Source organism: Falco naumanni, chromosome 15 (genome assembly GCF_017639655.2).
Source record: "Falco naumanni isolate bFalNau1 chromosome 15, bFalNau1.pat, whole genome shotgun sequence".
Classification (NCBI taxonomy): Eukaryota; Metazoa; Chordata; class Aves; order Falconiformes; family Falconidae; genus Falco; species Falco naumanni.
This window is the reverse complement of record NC_054068.1, coordinates 7,596,178-7,615,195: the sequence shown is the minus strand read 5'-3', so window position 1 is coordinate 7,615,195 and position 19,018 is coordinate 7,596,178. Positions and strand designations below refer to the sequence as shown.

The 19,018-nt window shown below is 38.6% G+C and overlaps 1 protein-coding gene across 3 annotated transcripts in view; it reads right to left on the bottom strand.

Annotated features, from left to right (window-relative positions):
• Window positions 1–702: 702 nt before the first annotated feature.
• ADAMTS18 (ADAM metallopeptidase with thrombospondin type 1 motif 18) overlaps window positions 703–19,018 on the bottom strand; it is a 79,991-nt gene continuing 61,675 nt past the window's right edge. For all 3 annotated transcript variants that reach the window (XM_040615628.1, XM_040615629.1, XM_040615630.1), the window contains 7 exons: window positions 17,201–17,342; window positions 15,541–15,667; window positions 10,912–11,116; window positions 8,407–8,598; window positions 7,823–8,032; window positions 6,250–6,397; window positions 703–2,720 (listed from right to left, as the gene is read on the bottom strand). In XM_040615628.1, coding sequence (XP_040471562.1) covers window positions 2,605–2,720; window positions 6,250–6,397; window positions 7,823–8,032; window positions 8,407–8,598; window positions 10,912–11,116; window positions 15,541–15,667; window positions 17,201–17,342 — 1,140 coding nt within the window. In that variant the 3' untranslated portion in view covers window positions 703–2,604. The remainder of the gene's footprint in view (window positions 2,721–6,249; window positions 6,398–7,822; window positions 8,033–8,406; window positions 8,599–10,911; window positions 11,117–15,540; window positions 15,668–17,200; window positions 17,343–19,018) is intronic.

The window sequence follows — 19,018 nt, the reverse complement described above, 5'->3', positions numbered from 1 at the left end:
TGCTGGTTCTGTGATACACAAGTTTCCACTGTCTTTGGCGAGAGAAACAGTAGGTCAGTTTTGTCTTGCAGACAGGCAACTGCATTTTTGTGAATTTTAGCTTTTGTGTTATTATGAAAATAAAACCATGAAGTTATGTCCATTTTGCCTTTTTGTGCCCAAAATGGGCACAGTCCAAGCCAGCTGCTTCAACGGCAGGGTAGTCATTCAAATGAGAAACATCTTCTGCTCTTAAAAGGCAACTACAATATATTCACTCTGTTGAATAACCAGTCGTGCATTCCTCACTTGCCAGTATAATGGGACCTTCAAAAGTAGAGAAGTTTCACATGACCTTAGCACATAGGCTGACATGGAGTGCCTGAAAGGAATGACCTCCATCCCATTCATCATAATGGCTTGTTAACACCCGGAGCCACTGTTTTGAGGGTTCCCTGCCAATGTTAACCCCTAGAAGACCTGAATGGTAGGGGCACAGTTAGGCAGGGAGGTCACAGCTGTGGTGGCTGAATTTCCACTGCACCAAATAACAGGCTTTTCTTGGGGGCAGCTTTTCTTGCTACAGAACTGGCGTGGGCTCAGAGTCACAGACAGGAGTCAGTTACATGGCGGGAGAAAACAGGGTAATGTTTTACTGAAAGATGCTATGGGACAATCAACACAAATGCAAATGAATGCATACACCACTCATATTACTTGGTATTTACTTATAGCCTCCATATTTTATTCATGAATTTTACAATTCCAAATATAATGAAACAGTTAGAGTACTTTATTACAAAGCTTATAAAATAATTAAATATTACACTTATATTTTTTGCTTTTTTTACACCATAATTCATACTTTGTGACACTACCATTTTCTTTCCTCAGTTGTCACTTAAGGAAGTGAGCAAAGAAATAGAAAGGAAAAGCTATGCATTAATAAATTAATTATTTTACATCAAATAATAAAAAGGACACAATTATATAAACAAAACAAAAAACCCTTGCAGTTTTCCTAGAAAAAAGGTTATAATTACACAATGTCCAATATCAAGACAGAGCGGTGTAGGTTAGATATGTTTCCAATCATCTTTTCTTAAAGTATCACAGAATACATGTTTTTAATTTAAATTGTTGCAGAAGGAACTGCTAATTTTAAGTGACCACTGTCTGGCATTAGTGCTGAGCTGGCTAATCTTATGCTGAAACGATACTTTAAAAAAACAGTAAAACTGAACTACATTCATCAAAGTTGTGGGATTGGGTGGAATTAGATAAATATGTCCCTTATAGGCACTCCCCAGAAAATTATAGTAGAACACAGCTCTGTCTCAGAACGGGTTTGGCAAATAGGTTGGGTATTTTTTCAATGCAGAAGCTTTTAAAATTGTACCCTTTGATATATAGTGTCACCGAACATCTTGATACTGAATGATTACAAATATTATGTTTACATTTCTTTTGTGTGCTGGTGGATTCTGAACTAAATAAAAGTATTAGGAGGATGTATAAAAATAGAATTGACCTTATTTGATTAGAATAAACCATCCACTTATCTTTTCTTTTTTTTCATATAACCTGTGTGAATAAATAACTATTTAGAGAAGTTTAGCATGAATTAATAGACTGTAATATTGTTATTTCCTTTGAGTAACAGATGAATCAAAATTTGCAGAGAGATTTGAGATTAAAAGGAAGACATTCCTCTGTATCTTGGTATTCAAACAACCTAGCTTCTGAAAAAACTACTTTAAAATATCAAGTTTAAACTTTAAAATTACGTATCTAATGAGTTTAGAATGTTGAAAACATAACCATTGAGCTCAGTAAATCAGAGTTCCTGGAGTTAGTTGAAACACAGCAATACTAAAAGTCCAAATATTCTAATGCTGAATATTTCTAGGAATACATTTCAAGTTACTAGTTAACCACCTCTGAGTTTCTATACAAAGCAGAAGATGAATTCTTCAAAATAATAAAAAAATTAGCATGATGCAAAACTTGCTTTTCCAGCAGCAAGTCTGATAGAGAAGCACCATATATCTTTGTAGTGCATTATTTACTTCTTGTGGTCACATGCGTGACGCTGCGTTCTCCAGACAACAGCCATTTGAATGTCTTTCTGTGAAAGTGGCAGTAAACAGCTTCCTTACCCTGGGACGATAGTATCATAAAAAAAATATGAAAGGAAATGCTTTTGATAGTGTGTTTCGTCATACTGCCACACTGTAACCTTCCTCCTCAAGCTCCCAATCTCTCTTGCTTTGCGTTCTGGTAAATTAGCCAGAAAAGGCTTCTGCGCCTTAATTTCTTCCTCATAACATACGACAGTGCAAAATGACACTTTTTAAGGAAAGAACTGCCCCTCGAGTCTCAGTGTTCAAGTGATCCATAGTACCCTGTACTTTAGTGAGGTCAGCAAATAAAGAAAAAAAAAGAAAGAAACATTCCTTTTTCAACATATAGCCAACAATTACTGTACCTCAGACATTCCCTTAGAAAAAGTCTCTTCCATTAGCGGTTTATGTGGCACCATGTCTTGCCTCAGAGCAAAGTTAATTCCAACATAAATTGAAGAAGAGAATCCTGTCACTGAAGGGTTCAGATAACACGCTGCTATCAGTTCTTCTTGGTGCATGATTTACAACATTGCTTGCCATAAAATTTGTGGTTACAGACACCATGCTGGGGTACCAGATGACACCAAGTGAAGAAATCCACGCAAGAAGGATCATCTGAAGGAGAGAAATCCAAGCAAATATGGTAAGGCTGTGTTTTAGCAAGCCTACAAGTCGGGCAGTAGTTCTGCACGCTTACATGCATTTGGTAATGGTAAAAACACGATGGGTGACTCGGCTCAAAGAAGAGGAACCATGAGCTAGCTTTCATCTGAGAAATGCTGGTTTCTTTTTCGATTTGTTAAGAGATGTTTAATTTGGTAATTTGATGGAGATAGAACTAATGTGAATGGAGGGTCAGAGGCTAAAGGTACTAAAAAATTTAGAACACACTTTGAAGTTCAGAAATACAGGAGGAAGTTCCACTGTAGAGGATAAAAAAATTAATCTTTATTTTCATCTCTGATTACAAATGTTATTCTAAAGCCAGCTACTTGTACAAATGAGTCTGCTCCACAGCTTGTTGCTGTCAACATCACATGCAGTTTACCTGCACCTCAAAGTAGCGTCAGCTTGGAGTGTACATGCATGTACACACAAAATGCACGGAGATCCGAACGCACGGACCCTACTCTGTACAACGGTTTCCAAAGGGGCTTATATCTCTCCCTTTGGCCATGCAGGGAGCCTAAGAAATCTCTCTTCTTAGACACTTTAGTTAGGGTGGCAGGAATCGGACTTTGACTATGCCATGTTGGTGAAATCTTAATTAACTGCAATGGGAAAAGAGACAGGCTGACAATGTTTAGTTCTAAAAAGCCCAGCTTTTAATTATAACTACAAATAAACCATATTTTTCAATTAAGATTTTATTTCACTAAATTTATGTACAGAATATTTATTATACGCTCAGCCAGTCACTTTAAAAACATTTCATAGCTGCTCCTTTCTACAGTTTTGTAGTGGATGCTTTATGTTTCTTTAAAAGAGCAGAGTGATGATTCATATAGATGATTTATAAACAAATTCACCATGTCTGAGAGAGCAGTAAGACATTTAAATGAGGTTTAGCAAAATTTATAGCTAAACTGAAATCTCCTGTGAGCATGGGAAAAGATTCCATTCAGCTCTCAGAACTACTGTTTACATGGTCAATAAAAGGAATTTACAAGGAGACAGTGAAGAAAAATCTAGCCACCGTTGTCTGCATTCTCAGATCAGCTAAGCTGAGTCACCGAAGACAAATGCTCCCTCACACATAGCACAGGCAACTTGTTCATATTCTGTGGGCCAGGAATCATCTCTGTGTCTCTGTATGAACTTCTTTAATTAGTCACCACATTGCTTTTTTTTATTCCCTTTTAGATGATGTCAAAGGTGATTTTGTATACCTTTATCACCCTCAAATTTATTTGAATGAATAAGAAAATAATTTCATAATAATAATCTTTTTCTAAAAAAACATTTTTTAATGCCTCGGTTTTTAAAAACGTAAGCCTGTCTGTAAATGCTAATGTTATGGAAAGAAAACACTGTCCTTGAACAAAGAGTTGTCTAGGAACTAGGAAGCTCGGTACTGGACTGCAGCCTTTCCACTCCACAGCTTTCCCTTTCTGTTCTTAATTGTCAGCAGGGATGCAACTGGGAGCTCAGGACCAGCTTTTGCATTACTTCACCTACTGTCCACCAGACAGAATTTGCCGCTGGGAGGACCCAGAGCAGACAACGGATGAAAAACATGTACAGCACAAAGCGAGGAAACCTGTTCTGATCGAGTCCGGAAGAAGCTCTCCTGGCATCAAAGGGTAAATGTTCCAAAATTAAGGACTACTGTTTAAAAAAATATAAGCAATGTTAATAAATCTTTATGCTCTTTTTGAAGATCGGAGTGCAATGCTAACGTTAGAGATATGGCCAAAAACTCTACTTTTGGAACCTAATCCAAAAACCATTGGAATGAACACAAAGAGTCCCACAAACTTTCAATGGATGTGGATCAGGCTGTCGGTTCCTTATTGCTATTTACTCAAGTATTTATATATTGTTTAAATTTTCATTCAGTTTAAGCAGTTGGATTTACTAGGAGTTATGGTGACCGTAACTGCGTCTAACAGAGGGATGGAAATGACCCAGCTTGTCTAGGAAAGTGTGTAAACTCTCACTGAAACATTAATTTCTTGACTGTGATCAGTGAGCTGGAGCTGCGTGGCTGATAATAGAGACTGATTTGCTTCAATGTGATTCCAGCACAGCTGCTTCTCTCTCTTTTTGCTGGTTTAGACAGAAAGTTAAAGAGCAGTGAAGAGATAATTGATCTCTAGAGCCTGACGACCCAGTTAAAATAAAGGGGAAAGGGCTCCTGCAGATGTGAGGAGAGAAAGAAACAGGCCAAGGCCAAAATTAATAACAGACATTACTCCAGACATGAAATATACCAAAGGAAAGCAGGGGTGAAAGAAAAGTGCTTGCTATATCGTGACACAAAAGATGTAATACGGAAACTCCAAAGTACAGCAGAACTTTTTTAGGAAGGTTAATTTGAAGTGTTAAGAACATTTGCTTATAAAAACAGCAGAACTATTTACTTATCCCTTTCAGGACCATTTCATCCATATATCCTTGTCTGGATTCGGGTCCCCTGATAGATCAGTTTGATACTCTGCATGTCTGGAGCTGATGCAGTAGAATGGTCTGTGAAGACACCTCTGGGTTTTACAGGGTTACCGGGCACAGCGCGTGCCGAGAATCGCACCGATGAGGGGTGGCTGGCCAATGGCAGTTTACAGGATGCAGGGCCAGAGCCTGACCTTTGCTCCCAACATTATTACCACCTTTCTCGTGCAATCCAGCCTGGGTTTTACAGAGGTTACTTTCAGCTCCCAGTTTTGAAATGGTAACAAGACCGTTACTGTGCGGTGTTTTGAAATTTAACGTTGACAGTGCTTTAGCATCCCTAGATAACTAGTGGTATATGGGACGGACCTGGACCTCCATGTGCACCAGCTTATAAGTCAGGGTATGGCATGGAGCCCCCTCCATCGTTCAGTGACACAAAACCTCTTGCTCCTCCTGCTCCTCTAGAATTGCAAAGCACACTGAGGCGGTGGAGAGGGATACAGCAGACATCCAAGTCGGGACAAAGCTTGATTTCATGTTCCCCGACTGCACGACATATGCTGATCAGAAGCAGTAAGAAGGGCAGTACATTCTAGACAAAGCATTTTTGGACTCCTAGGGCTTCAGAAGACTAAAAGGCAAATTCTTACTGCTTAGTTCAAAAGTTATTTCTAATCATTACAGTACCAGCATAGGATGCTTCTATGTTACTCAACAAGGTAGTGTAAAGATGTAGCTCAGAACCAAATGGCATAATTTTTTTGAAGTGTTTTTTTTTTTAAAACATATCCCTGTTTTTATAATCTCTTATGTCAGCTATACTCTCAAGTCTGCTTTAATAGGGTTCACCTTGAGAAGAGAGATGCTGTAGTATCAGAGTGTAACTGTAAAGCTGGAAAGACAGAAAAAATCATTTATGAAGGAATGTGCCAAACACTAATCTTCAGTGGGTGTAACTGGAAAAGGTGATTTTTGCTGGATATAGAGATCTAAGCACCCAACCCTGCTGCAGCGTGTAGAGCAGTTTTACCTCTTTCCACAGGAACGGGGCAGAAGTTAGTATTGCAAGCTCTCAGGACTGCTGGTTTCTGATGGGGCAAGCACCCAGAAGCTGGTCTTCCTTGGCGCAGGCACTGTACGCTCCGGGTTTGCACTCCCCCTCCACATGTTACTGTACACTGTAGAGAGGAAAAAAGCAAAATCCATCTTGTTATAAAAACTCGCTTGGAGCCCATGAAAACCAAAGGAGTAACTTTCAAGGGCTTTGGATGAGACTTTCAAAGTGAGACAGGTCAGAATCAGATATGTTGCTGTTCAGAAACCCCCATCAGAACCAACTTTTCAAAGATGTGTGCATCTATCTGTTCTCCCTTCTGAAAGTCTGGTTATTTAAGGACTTAGCTGAAAATTTGGTTCCTTACATCGAAACAGAAACTGCACATTTTAGAAAACCTGTTCCTGATCAGTCTAAACTGATTTCTTTTGAACTCTGAGCCTCTGGGCCCAATCCTGCTGTCTGAACAGAGATAAAACTCCCATTGGAACCGTAATTATAGCAGTGTCTGGGGAAAAACACTATGCGTTTGCAGGAAGATCTATGAACTATTTTTAAATGCGTAAGCCTTTTACTTATATGTGTTTCATGAAAAGTTGTCTGTAAGATAAATGTGATCATTTTCATTTGATTACAATTGTCAGGCATACATTGTTTCATGTAAATGTTATTAAATGAGTGTGCGTCTCATTGATAGGTGACTCATAAAGTAGATATGTTCCAGAAATACAGAAGCTTGTTTGCAAGAATGTAGAAACAAATACAGACTGATCCTGTAATTAATCATAGTATTTAGGGAATTCCAGGCAATCTGTGCAGATGCTCAAATACATTGTCCATACAGATATGTAACAGTTCAACCACAGTGCAGTTTGAAGAAGGCTGAGAAGAAAGCCGTAGAAAATGAGCAGGAATGTAGTGCCTTGTGAGCATGAATAACATTTTAGGTGACATTCTTCAGTTTCAGGACAAAAAAAATGAGCTGCACCAAAGTACATGATGGATACGGACCAGCTGCATCATGTTTCAGTGGCTGAGTAGCATCACCTTCTTTAGGGAATGGTGAATGCAGCAGCCACCTGTGGGCTGTTGGTCCTGGAGATATCTCCTCCGTGCAGTCGGACATTTGACTATAGCACAACATAAGACCGCAGTTCATACAAAAACCCAAAACCCGGGGAATTTGGACTCGCACTGCCAAAGGCACAGTGGTGGGGTCTTCAGCACTGTGCGCCTGCCGGGCGTCTGGGCCACTGCAGCTGGTGTTCATTCAGTGGCGTGTGACACTGCAGGTTTGTGCCCTCTAAGCCCCGCACTGCAACCACACCTTCTAGTTACGGGGAACACTGTCCAACAGTCAGCAGTCACACTGCCGTTGTTTTGTCCTTTAATGCTGGGTAGAGAAAAGCACTAGGGGACGCTACTTGAGTTAGTGTAGAGAAACTTGCTCCTTTTGTAAACTCCATAAAAACCAAGACACAAACTAGTGTTGGAAAAAAAGTGCTAGCTGGGACAGGCAGAGAGAGGTGAGAAAGTTTCTCGTTCCTACCTGCTGCCAGGGTGAGGAGTACCAGCCAGACACCATGTTATACATTTGTGAGGGACAGGCTCCCTTGTTACAAGCTTCTTCCAGGTCAGCATTTGGTTTCTTGATGTTTCTACATCTTCTCTGAGGAAAGGTTATCAATTTCCCATGGATGCTTTTCTCACCGCATTTTAGTTCTCGCTTTTTTACACCTGGGCCACAGGAGGTTGAGCACTGCAAAGGAAAATGCACCTTTTAAATCTATAGAAACACACTCAGAGAAAGGAGAAGGTGCTATGTAAACAGACCCCAAATTATGCAAAACTACAAAAGCATTATATAACTAAATCCACAAAGACTATGTCTGTAAATGTAAATTGAAATATGAATCCAGGTCAGTGAAAGTCCTCAAAAACAATGATATCAAGGTGCATCTAACTACATCTGGGTGTATAGAGCTGTGTCTTTGTTGCAGCTTGCCTAGAACACCTGATTTCCACGTGACAGCACAGCTTGCTTTTCCCCCACTTGGTTTGTGCGTGTCCCTGAGTCAGGATTTCCAAGCTCCGTGCAGGCAGGCGCTGAGCCATGTAACCGCGCCACTTTACCTCGCTCCAGGAAGAAATCACCCACTGGAGTCGGTCATTCTTGGGGCAGCGTCCTAGCACACACATCTGCTGGGATTCGGGTTTATGGTCTCTGCTGCACATATTTTCAGGCAAGATTTGAACCTTGGGAGAACCGGTACTTTTGCAGTAGACATCCCGTTTCTTAACGCCTCTCCCACAAGTCTTGGAGCACTGTGATGGAAAGAAATATTCATTTGAACTAGAGGAAATGAAAACTGGCATTATTTGTATTTTACAGCAGAGCATCGAAACCATGGCTAATGTGCTGTGCAGCTGTCGTTATAATACAAGTAAACTTAAAATTCTGTTGGTAAATAACAGTAAAATCTGTATGTCACTTCGAAAACATTGTTCTAAGTGCTTTCTTAATGTAAACTATGAACTCTTACAGCCCCCTACGTAGAACAGATAAGTAATATCTCTCTTCCGTAGATGGGGTAAGTTGGACTTGTGAGCAAAATGCTTTTTCCCCTGGACAGCATAGTTGAAAGCTGGTTCTAACCTCCCATTGCCAAATCTCCCATGGCAAGATGTTCTCAGCTATTTGTTATTTTGTCCTCACCTTGGCCTACAGGGATGAGATAGAGGCAGAGAAAACTACCCAGGGAATTTATACACAACTCCTTCTCCAAATGAATCTCACTGCAAGACAGAATCTGATACAGACAATGGTTCAGAAGTTTGACCAAAGATATTTTAATTGCCAGGATTACAATTGAAGCTTAGGGCAAGTCACCAGTGAATAAGTATGCGTTGCTGAACCACGGATCAGTTGAAAAGACATTCTATAGTTTTCATTGCCTTAGCATACAACAGAATGCATGAAGGAGCCATTTCTGATGAAATGAAGAAATCAACAGCCCTGAAATAACGCTGCCATCCTTCTACCTTGTCGCATCCTTCTCTAATTGTTCTTTTTACTAACAATTATGGGGCACATTCCAAGGCAGAATCCTGCACTATCACTGTCTGTATTAATAAAAGATTTCATGAAAGCAGAGTTGTACTGAGGATGCAACAGAAATATCTGCATGCTGAAAGTCTGTGGTTCTAGTCTTGTCCCCAAAACAAACAAAAAATTCTTTTCATTTAAAATTACTCTGATTTATGTGGAAAGGCTGGGTATTTGACACTTTTTTCCTCTTAACTCTTTTGAGCCTGTGATGTAAGAGCTTTCAGCTGAATCTTAAAATCTTTGCTAACTTGTTCAATAAGCCTGTTCACTACATTTCAGCAGGACTTGTGAACTTTTCATAGGCTTATTTGAAAATCCCAACTTGAATTGTACACCTCCTAAAGTGGAGGAAAATTGATTTTTTTATTATTATTATTTTAGAAGAAGGAAAGTTTGAAGGTGTGAATGTGCTTGAAGACTTTATTCTTCCTTTTTAAGTTTCTAATCATCATACCTGTCTTTTATAATCTGCCACACTAAGGTTTTCTTTACACGCCCTGGAAGAAAAAGTTTCTTTTTGAGTTTTAAAACTGTTTTGACAGACTTTTGGGTAGTTACTTGTCTGTCATTGTACATTACAGTGCGCTCCCTTGGAGAGGCAGACTGTGCTTCTCAGCTGGGAATGCTTAGAGCAAGGTGTACTTGAATACCTAAAGAGTAATAGTACCAAGAAGTATACACAGAAATAGTAGATTCTTCAGTAAATTTAAATCCACCTTGAATCTCACCAAATGAAGATGGAAAAATAAAAATCATGTAGCTCCTTTTAATATGTGTACTCTCAGCTCTCTCTTAAATCCCAGATTCCCCAGTACTTCGTTTATCCTTACGTTAACAGCTCATACTAGCATCAGTAGTAGTGAAAGAAAGAGCGGAGATGATTTTGTGTAAGCATGCGTGTGTTTTAACTCAGGCTGTTCTAATGTCAGGCAGTTTGCAGGTTTGCAAAGCAGGGTGTGTACACACAGGAATCTGCCCAGGGCCTTTATGCCCCTCATGGCAATTAACTGCAACAGTACTCTACTTGCAGTAGAACAGTTACTCTAACAAAGGCAAAAGTACAGAAGCGATCAGAAGTGATTAGTGAATGGGTAAATCACAAATCTATCAGCCCACAATTCACATATGTGTGTGCATTAATATGCAGCTCTAACCCCAAATATTTCTTCATTCCTTGACTGCCTGTCATCTCTGAGAAAAGTTAATATGGCTGTGGGAAGTAATCTCAGAGGGGAGTTAATGGCTCTAAAGAATTCATAGAGCCTTAAGTTATGAGACCAGAAAAAAAATCCATCTATTTGTATGCGCCAGAAAGGACACCACATGTCTACTTCTGGCAAGCCCTCCTGTGAGCACTTAGGAAGGCTAGTTGAAATATATACCTAGTTTACATATTATTTTCATGAACAGAGCTGCTTGCAAAATAGTGATCTTCACAAAGTTAGCAGTATTCTTCTTTTTAGGCAGAGTTTTTTGGCAATATTTTCATTATGGCAGCAAACAAAACCATAGGTTTTTCTCCAGATTACCTGAGACCATAGGCCAGGGCTCCATTCAGGGGGGCAGTCCTGACTATTGCACATCTGCACCTGTGTAGGGGTGCTGACAGGACACAGGGAGTGGGCCACCACCTCCTCTCTTTGGAAAGCCCTTTTCTGGACACACTGAACGAGACGGCTTTGTTGCCCTCCTCCACACGATTTGCTGCACGCGCTCCATTCGCCTGTTGACCAACTTAAAGGAGAAAATGTACGTTAGAAACACAGGAGTCCAACTGGCTTTATAAAATCAATACATAGGAGCCACCTATCAAATGTGAATTATTCAGGGATTCTACTTTGCCTGCTTTCCTGATATATGTTGAAGCAATCAAAAAGCAGTAGTTAGACAATCTATCTTCAAAGCATAGAACATTTTGCTAGAGATGAAATGTAAGTCACACAACTAGAAAAACTAGTATTACTTATTTACAGTTCTCACCTACCAGAACCAGCTTGCCTATGGATCTGACCTGGAGTCTGGAATTCCATGGGGACTGAGAGATGCTGCCATTGAGGCTGGTGGAGTATCTAGAAGATCTGAGGGTCTGGCTAACAAATCACCATTCATTTTTAACTGTGTCTATGCTTCTAATTGAAAAAATCTGTCTAAACCAGGAAAATAAATGGTAGGATGATCACTTTTGTCACTTCAGCTGCTGAAGAGACCTCTGAATAGACTAACAGACCTGAGGCCAAACGAAGAAGTCAGAGAGACCTGTAAATTGGTGAGATTCCATTATTGGAAAGTTCTGCCCTGTGTTGTGGCATTTTTTCCCTTTTTTTTCCTATCACCTAAGCTGATATAAGGAAAAGTCTAGCATGGCAGGGAAAGAATGAGCCCAATGCAGCTGAGCATGCACCTCCCAATGCATTTCTGCATAGAGATACTCACACAGGGCAACAAATGTTGGCATGGTGCTCTCCAGTGGTATGCATGTCAAACCTTACCAGCCTCTTTTCACAAAAAAAGAACTTCCTTGCTAAAATCAGCAGTCCTGTCATTAGTATCTTGAGGATTTAAATGTCCTTAGATGAATAAATTTGGCAGACAGATGATAAAGAATTAAATAAAACAGAGGAAATTTAATCAGCAAAAGCTGTTGGCAAATCTGTAATCCAGTCACAGGCACGCTTCAGTTACCCAAACCAAATAATTATTGCCAAGAGCTCCAGATAAGTTCAATGTCAATAGCTGGTCAGTATTTCTATGACGGAAGCACTGAGTGAGTCCCCAGCCTTTGTGTGACACTTTGCAAACGTTCAGCCAAGTGTCTTTGTCCTTGAAGGCTTACAATGTAGGAACATAAATAACAACTAGATAGGAAAGTAGAAGTGAAGAAACAAAGAAAATTATGAATGACTAAATGATTACTCAAGTTGAGAACTCTTATTCAAAGACACAGCAGTGAAATTAAGATTTTAAAACAGCAGTTTTACAAATTTTGAATAATTTATGTCACAGAGAAGGTTCTCGTCTCAAATCCGACTGCTTGGCCTATGCTACTTCCATGGTTTCTCACAGCATCACTCCTGTGGCCACTGGAATAGCTGCTTACACACAGTTTTAATGACAAGAAAGATTTTTTTCTTTTCTTTTCTTACTGTGTGAAAGATGAACAGCATCCCATTTGCCTGTCTGTTCACATCTGCCTGAAAACAAAGCTAATTTTAATTCGTAAAAAACGCATAACAAGCCTATTTTGGGAATAGAAGAAATCCCAACTCTCAGTCTAGTAACTTCAGTAACTGCCAAACCTAGTGGGAAATACAAAAAGCACTAATTTAAGGACAAAGAAATATTAATGTGAAAAGTCAGTAGTTATGTAATTTCAGAAAATGTAAAAGGTTTCCTTTTTCTTTGATTTATAAATATTTGCACCATTACAATACAAATTTCTGGAAAAAAGTTATAGTTTTAATCAATTTACAACTTTTAATTAGTTTGCCTTGATGCTTCTGAAAATGGTGACTGGTAGAGCAAAAAAAGTGTTCATTTTAAGAGTTTATTCACCGTAACTGCCCAGAAAGTTCCCCTCTTCACGGAGGAGAGGGCAATAAACCCACTTTAATGTCCTCTAGTAAACTGCCATTTTCCAAGATTATCTGGGCTGTGATCCAAGAGTATCTTTCATTAGCTCAAATAACTAAATAATTATGACCAGATTTGGCAGCTCTGAAATCCAACAACAACAGTGTACAGTACTGATGCCTTTCTGTATTCTTACTGTTGGGACAGTAGATTGCTCCTACTCTGACTAATAAGTCTTTGTTCTTATGCAGTAATTATTCCTCACTGACCTTTGTAAGTTTGGAGCCTCTTTTATGTCACAAAACTGACACGCTTGTATCTCATCTATTATTCACCTCTTTCCTTGCCCGTTTCGTCTACCGTATTTGGTTTTGCTTTATTTGCTGGCTGTTAAGCATTCTTTGTTTCCTCTGTGGTATTTATTAATACTCCATTTTTTGATGTTGGCAGTCACAGTTTTATGGGAAATACTACATGCTGTGACTTTCTGGGCAGATTCCTCAACAGAGATATTCTGGCATAGTTTCACTCAGCTGAATGGCAATGTGTTAATTTAAGACATGGTCCTACATGTAGATCCTCCATACAAAAATTTATCCTAAGGATTTTTAAAATAATTAATTAGTGAGATGAATTGTTTTTTCCTAGAAGTGGCTTGGGGCTTTTACAGTTTCTTTTTGTACTCTTTCTTAGGGTTCAAGTCATTAATTGTGTTTTAAAGTAGTAAATCTAAAAGTATCAGAGCAATTTCAGCATGAAAACATTGCATTGCATGTCAAAATGGATAAGCAGCATTTTCAGTGATAGGTCTATCAGTGAATGTTCAAAATACATCAGGGTCTCTGGTTAATAGAAATGGAAGTTTTGTGTATGGTTTGTAGAAATGAATATGATTTTGGTGAAGCTTTGTAGTGTAACAATGCCACATCAAAACCAAGGTAAGCATAAACAGCTTTAAAAGGCTCCTGGGAACATCACAGACAATACGTTTCTGTGTACATGATACTGAGTTCATTGCATAAAAATAAATCTGGCAGAAGATAAGTCACATAGGAAAAGATTGCATTTGGCTACAAAGATTACTTAAAATGGGTATTGAGAAAATCATGTGGCTAAACGCAGTCTAAGGAAACTGCTGAAGCAGGAACATGGGGCTCTCATGTCACGTGTTACCATTATATAAACCTTATCTCTATTTTTTTTGTGGTCATAGTGTATAATTTGCCATTTGGATTCTGTGTATTCTGCTGTAATCTTTAAATTTTGCAGGAAATTCCACACTATTACTGGACTATTTTTTAGCATGTTCAACATATAGCAAACTATGGATTTGTAAGTAAAAAAGAAAGCCATTTCAGAACACATACATCTTTCTGCTTTGCCCCATCATCCTCTTCTGGACTGGGGGAGATGAGGAATGCTTCCCATTAAACTTCATTAAATGTGTTATTTTATGAAATACGGCAGTGGGCTTAGCCAACTGCTTTTACCGCCTATTGCTGTTATCACCACAGAGTAAAACCAGCAGGTGACACCAGGTCTAGAGCTTTCCTCCGCTTTCTGCTGCCTGTGCACTTCAATGTATCTTCAACTGTCTTTATTTCCCACTGAAACACTCTTAATTTTTCCAACATACCACTTTAGAAAACCTCCTGTTCTCAAAGTCAAAACGTCTTTAATATAGTTTTCCTGATCTTTAGTATAAACTTAAAATAATGCTAAGGTTGCAAGGTCAGGAGTCCAAAAGGAAAAACCCAGAAGAAAGATGGCCAGTGTGTCCTTAAATCTATCCATTTATATTCAAAGCCACATAATACTGTGTCTAATTATATGAGCACACAACTATTTTTTTTCCAAAGGACCCCTACTACAGCTACTATAAATCAGTGTAACTCCCTTGGTTTTAAAGAAGCTCTATTGATTTAGACCAGCTGGATTCTAAATGCTTATCTATATGTCAATGTCTTCCTTTGCGTCTCACCTTTCTTATGTTATTTAGAATATAAGATTGTTCACATCAGCAATGTCTTCATATTTATTTTTGTGGGCACCAGAGTATTGCTGATGATTTATTTTGTTTAGATAGTCCTTCTTGGTATCATAATACTCTGTGGGACATTTTGTCCAAAAATCACTAATTACACTTCACAAGATTCTTTTAACCTAATCTAATATGTGGAATCTGAGTCATGGGGCCAAGCTTCCACACGGGGAGGTGCACTTTACTCAGGAAATGGTCTTATTGATTCAAGGTGAGTAGAGGTGGCAGAATGGGCCTCGAAGCAACTTAGATTTACTCAGTGTCACATAGCTAACCCCAGCATGGTGACAGAGCTGCAAGCAATCCTCAGGAGGTCTTGCTTAGCAACATTAGAAATACCGCCTCTATTATTATCGTTGGGCAGAAGCCTACACAACTAACATTTTTAAACAATTACTTAGTTACAGTTAAACAACTACAAGTTACAGAATAAAAGTGGCTTCATCTGGCAGGCCATACAGTTCTGTGGGCCTATCAGAGAGGACTTCTTTCATGGCAAACAGTCGTAAGGCACAGCAAAAAGGTACAAAAAATAAAGAGCACTTACTATGCTGGGCAGGGATTAGTATTGCATAGTTTTGTTTCAGTTAAAGGCTTCGTCCTTGGGCCACAAAATGAGGAATTAACTCGTGCACGATGCTCTTCTAAACAGATTGCTTTTGCTGTAATGTGTCCTATGAAAGTATTAGAAAAAACACAGTAAAACAAACGTTTACTCAAAAAATAAGAGAAAGAGTAATAGGGAAGAATTTTAACGCAACAAGTCCAAGCTCATCCTTGGTACAATTCCACTGACTTGAACTAAATAAAATAGGATTTAATTTGGCAACATGTTTTTAACATTAACTTTCTTCTCTGTAACACAGGTACTATTGAAGCCAGATGAAACATTTTAGTTACAAACAGCATATTTGCAGAATCTTCCCCCAGCAAAAACTAGTAATTCTTCAAATCCTAATTCCCTGCAGAAACTAGCAATGCTTATTTAAAGCTCTCCGCATGCACTGGCAAACTGCAACAAAACATTCTGCCACTTTGTACAGCATATCTTTACAGACTTCAGTTCTGCAGGGCCCTGTACCTAAACTCTTGTCTAGTGTCAACATCAGGACAGATTACAGAGAAGGCTACAAATGCCTCAAGAGATGAAGTGATTTTGTAATTTCTCTTTTAATTGAGAGGTCTAATTCACCTCACACACAGTTCATTGGGCACAGCAAGCCAAGTCTGGAAACACAGTTGTTTCCATCATCTTTATATTCATGCTGCAACCTTCATTTGTTTTATAGGGAAGCAAGAAAAATACAGTTGTCATATTTTATGTCTGCGCTGCTTCTGGTGGGTCTTTTTTCCATGAACTGTTTACTGAGATGCTGTGAAGTCTGACAAACACTAGCAAGGTATTGCTGCATTTCACCTGGACTTTTTTGCCAATACAGGAGCATAACATGGCATTTCCTTGCTTACCTAGTCCTGTTCTTTGGTATTAAAGACAACTCCATCATGTAGTCTTATTTATATCACCCAGTTCTAATTTTACGGCCACATAAATTTTAATTCTCAAGTCTTTTTTCAGGACTTCCCACTTGTCAATTTTCTGCTTTCATTGCATCCCAGTTTCATTGACAGAACATCCAGGATTTAGAAAAACAAATAGATGGAATGTGCAAAGCAAGTAACTAGAGGAATAAGGTAATAAAAAACCCTTAGCTTACGTAGATTTTCAGACTTTGACCTGGCAGAACTGAAATATTTGTAATTAAACAGTGAGAAGATCAGGGTGCAACTGTCAGTAAAGGTCTTGATAACATTTTAGTCTTCAGTTACTCTACACATAAGGTAAATTTTACTCATTATTTGGTATCTTTCTATATTCCCAAATTACAACAATAAAGCACATATTTAATTCCCACATTACTTCAACAGCAAGATATCAACAGATTGACCTAAAAAAAAAAAGACTGAGTCACTCTGAGTGACATGAATTGAGACTGGCATGAATAATTTATTTTTTTTTTTTTACTATAAAGATAGTAAGAAGGCCCTTCACCTATGTTATAAGTTGTTGGATAAAAAAATAAGGACCAGGTGTTCAATGTAACCCCTCTGTATGTATAGATACATGTTTGCAAAATTAAAGGCAGCTGAAATGCTGAAGAAGCTTTAAAAAAATGAACAAGAAGACTGGCAATGGGAAAGTTACCTACCACCACCACAAGTGGCTGAGCACTCTGACTGCACGGTCACCCAGGAGTAGCTATGCGTTTTGACGGATGTCTTGTTTTCATTGTTGGTTTTGGAAAAAGTATATTCCCAAGCAATCCCAGGATTTTTGCCTTGTAACAGGATCTATAGAGGGGTATTTGGGGTTCAATTAAAAAAAAAAAAAAGGAGGGGGTAAAAAGAAAAAAAAAAGAAAAGGATTCTGTCATTCTAAAGCAAGAGGAAGTAAACGTGATACAGAAGATAGTTATACATATCATGCTTCTGAAAGAATTTTCAGGAGACTTATTTTTTGCATAAACTTAAAACCATCAAAGTAATTCCTAAACAGCAAAGTGTTTGCTTGGACTAACACCTGCAGGATGTACAACAGAAAATTGCAGAAATACACAGTTTGGCATAACACCCGTTTAAATCAGAAGGCACTTGACTGGATTGGTGAAGCAGAAATGCCTTCAGCGGACACGAAATGTCATCCAGCCTTTTGGCAATGCAGTGTTAGTCCCTGCCCCAGCTCTCAGCGCTCTGCTCCTGCAGCTGGCTCTTAACAAGTGGGTCCCTGCCTTCACTGGAGCCCACTGGCAGGTGCTGGAGTTTGCCTGTGGTAGTGCAGTGAGTGGATTAAAGATCTTGGGGGTGGGAGAAGTTTCCGCTCTTTTAGTAAGCAAGGTCCAGGCAAGCTGATCCTTCCACAGTGCCTTCCATGAATGAAGAAGCCTTTGCCCATTGGGTAAGCAGGACTCAAATGCTTTAATAAAGGAAGCTTTAGCAAACAGTATAGCTGTGTGGGGACTGGGAATAGAGATGGCTAGAGATGGCTTCCTAAATTCTTGAGGCTGAGCGTATAAAATAGATATTTTTTTTCCTATATAAATGATTTTCTATGCAGACTGGTGATAAATTTTGTTTGGAAGACCTTCAGCTGGGATTTTTCTTTTGATGATTGGAGCTGGTAAAGCTTCAGTCCAGGAAAGGACCCATCCCTGGTTGTCAACAGGGAAAAAAGGACTGGAAAAATATTTTATTCATGATTTTAGCATAACGTGTCAGAAAATTTATAAAAGTGTGATTACTGACTATAATAACAATTTTTGTCGTATAACTCACAGAGCCTAGCTCTCAGGGTTGTACTATTTTAGTGGTGAATTATATTTCAGTTTTCATGTAGGCAACTTTCTAAAATTCACTATATTCATTTCAAGTCTGAATTATAATCAGTGCAAGATGCATGAGCATCTGACACATACCTAAATTTGAGAAGAAACTTCTATTTAACAACATTTATTTTAGAAACTTTTGGAAAAAAAGTGCATTTATATTCTTTCTTAACAGAAAAAGTGCAAGAGTTTGCAGTTTCAGAGCTCTGTTAAGTTTTAATTCTTCACCAATATGGATCTGGTCATAGTAATATAAAGAGCAGGTGCAGTGAACCTCTGTTCCTACCTATACTTTTTTGATAAGCACTAGCATTTCAAGTGCAAGTTCAGTCTATGTTAATGACTCAAACCATTCAAAATATTAATGAAATACCGGTTATGGTCACACGATGTCTAACCTGAGTACTTAAGCAATCCATGTAGGTAGAAGTGATCTTTGTATAGACTGGTTTCATAAAATAACAACAAACTTACATTTATATTGTTTAAGATCAAGAAATATAATAACACTTTGAAATGTACCCAAGGCTTTTAAAGTATTCTGAAAATATACCTATTGGAAAACAGAAATTACCCATGACAGTGAAAATTCAGACCAAATTTACATGGCCTGCAGTTCAATAATATTGAACACATGAAGGATCT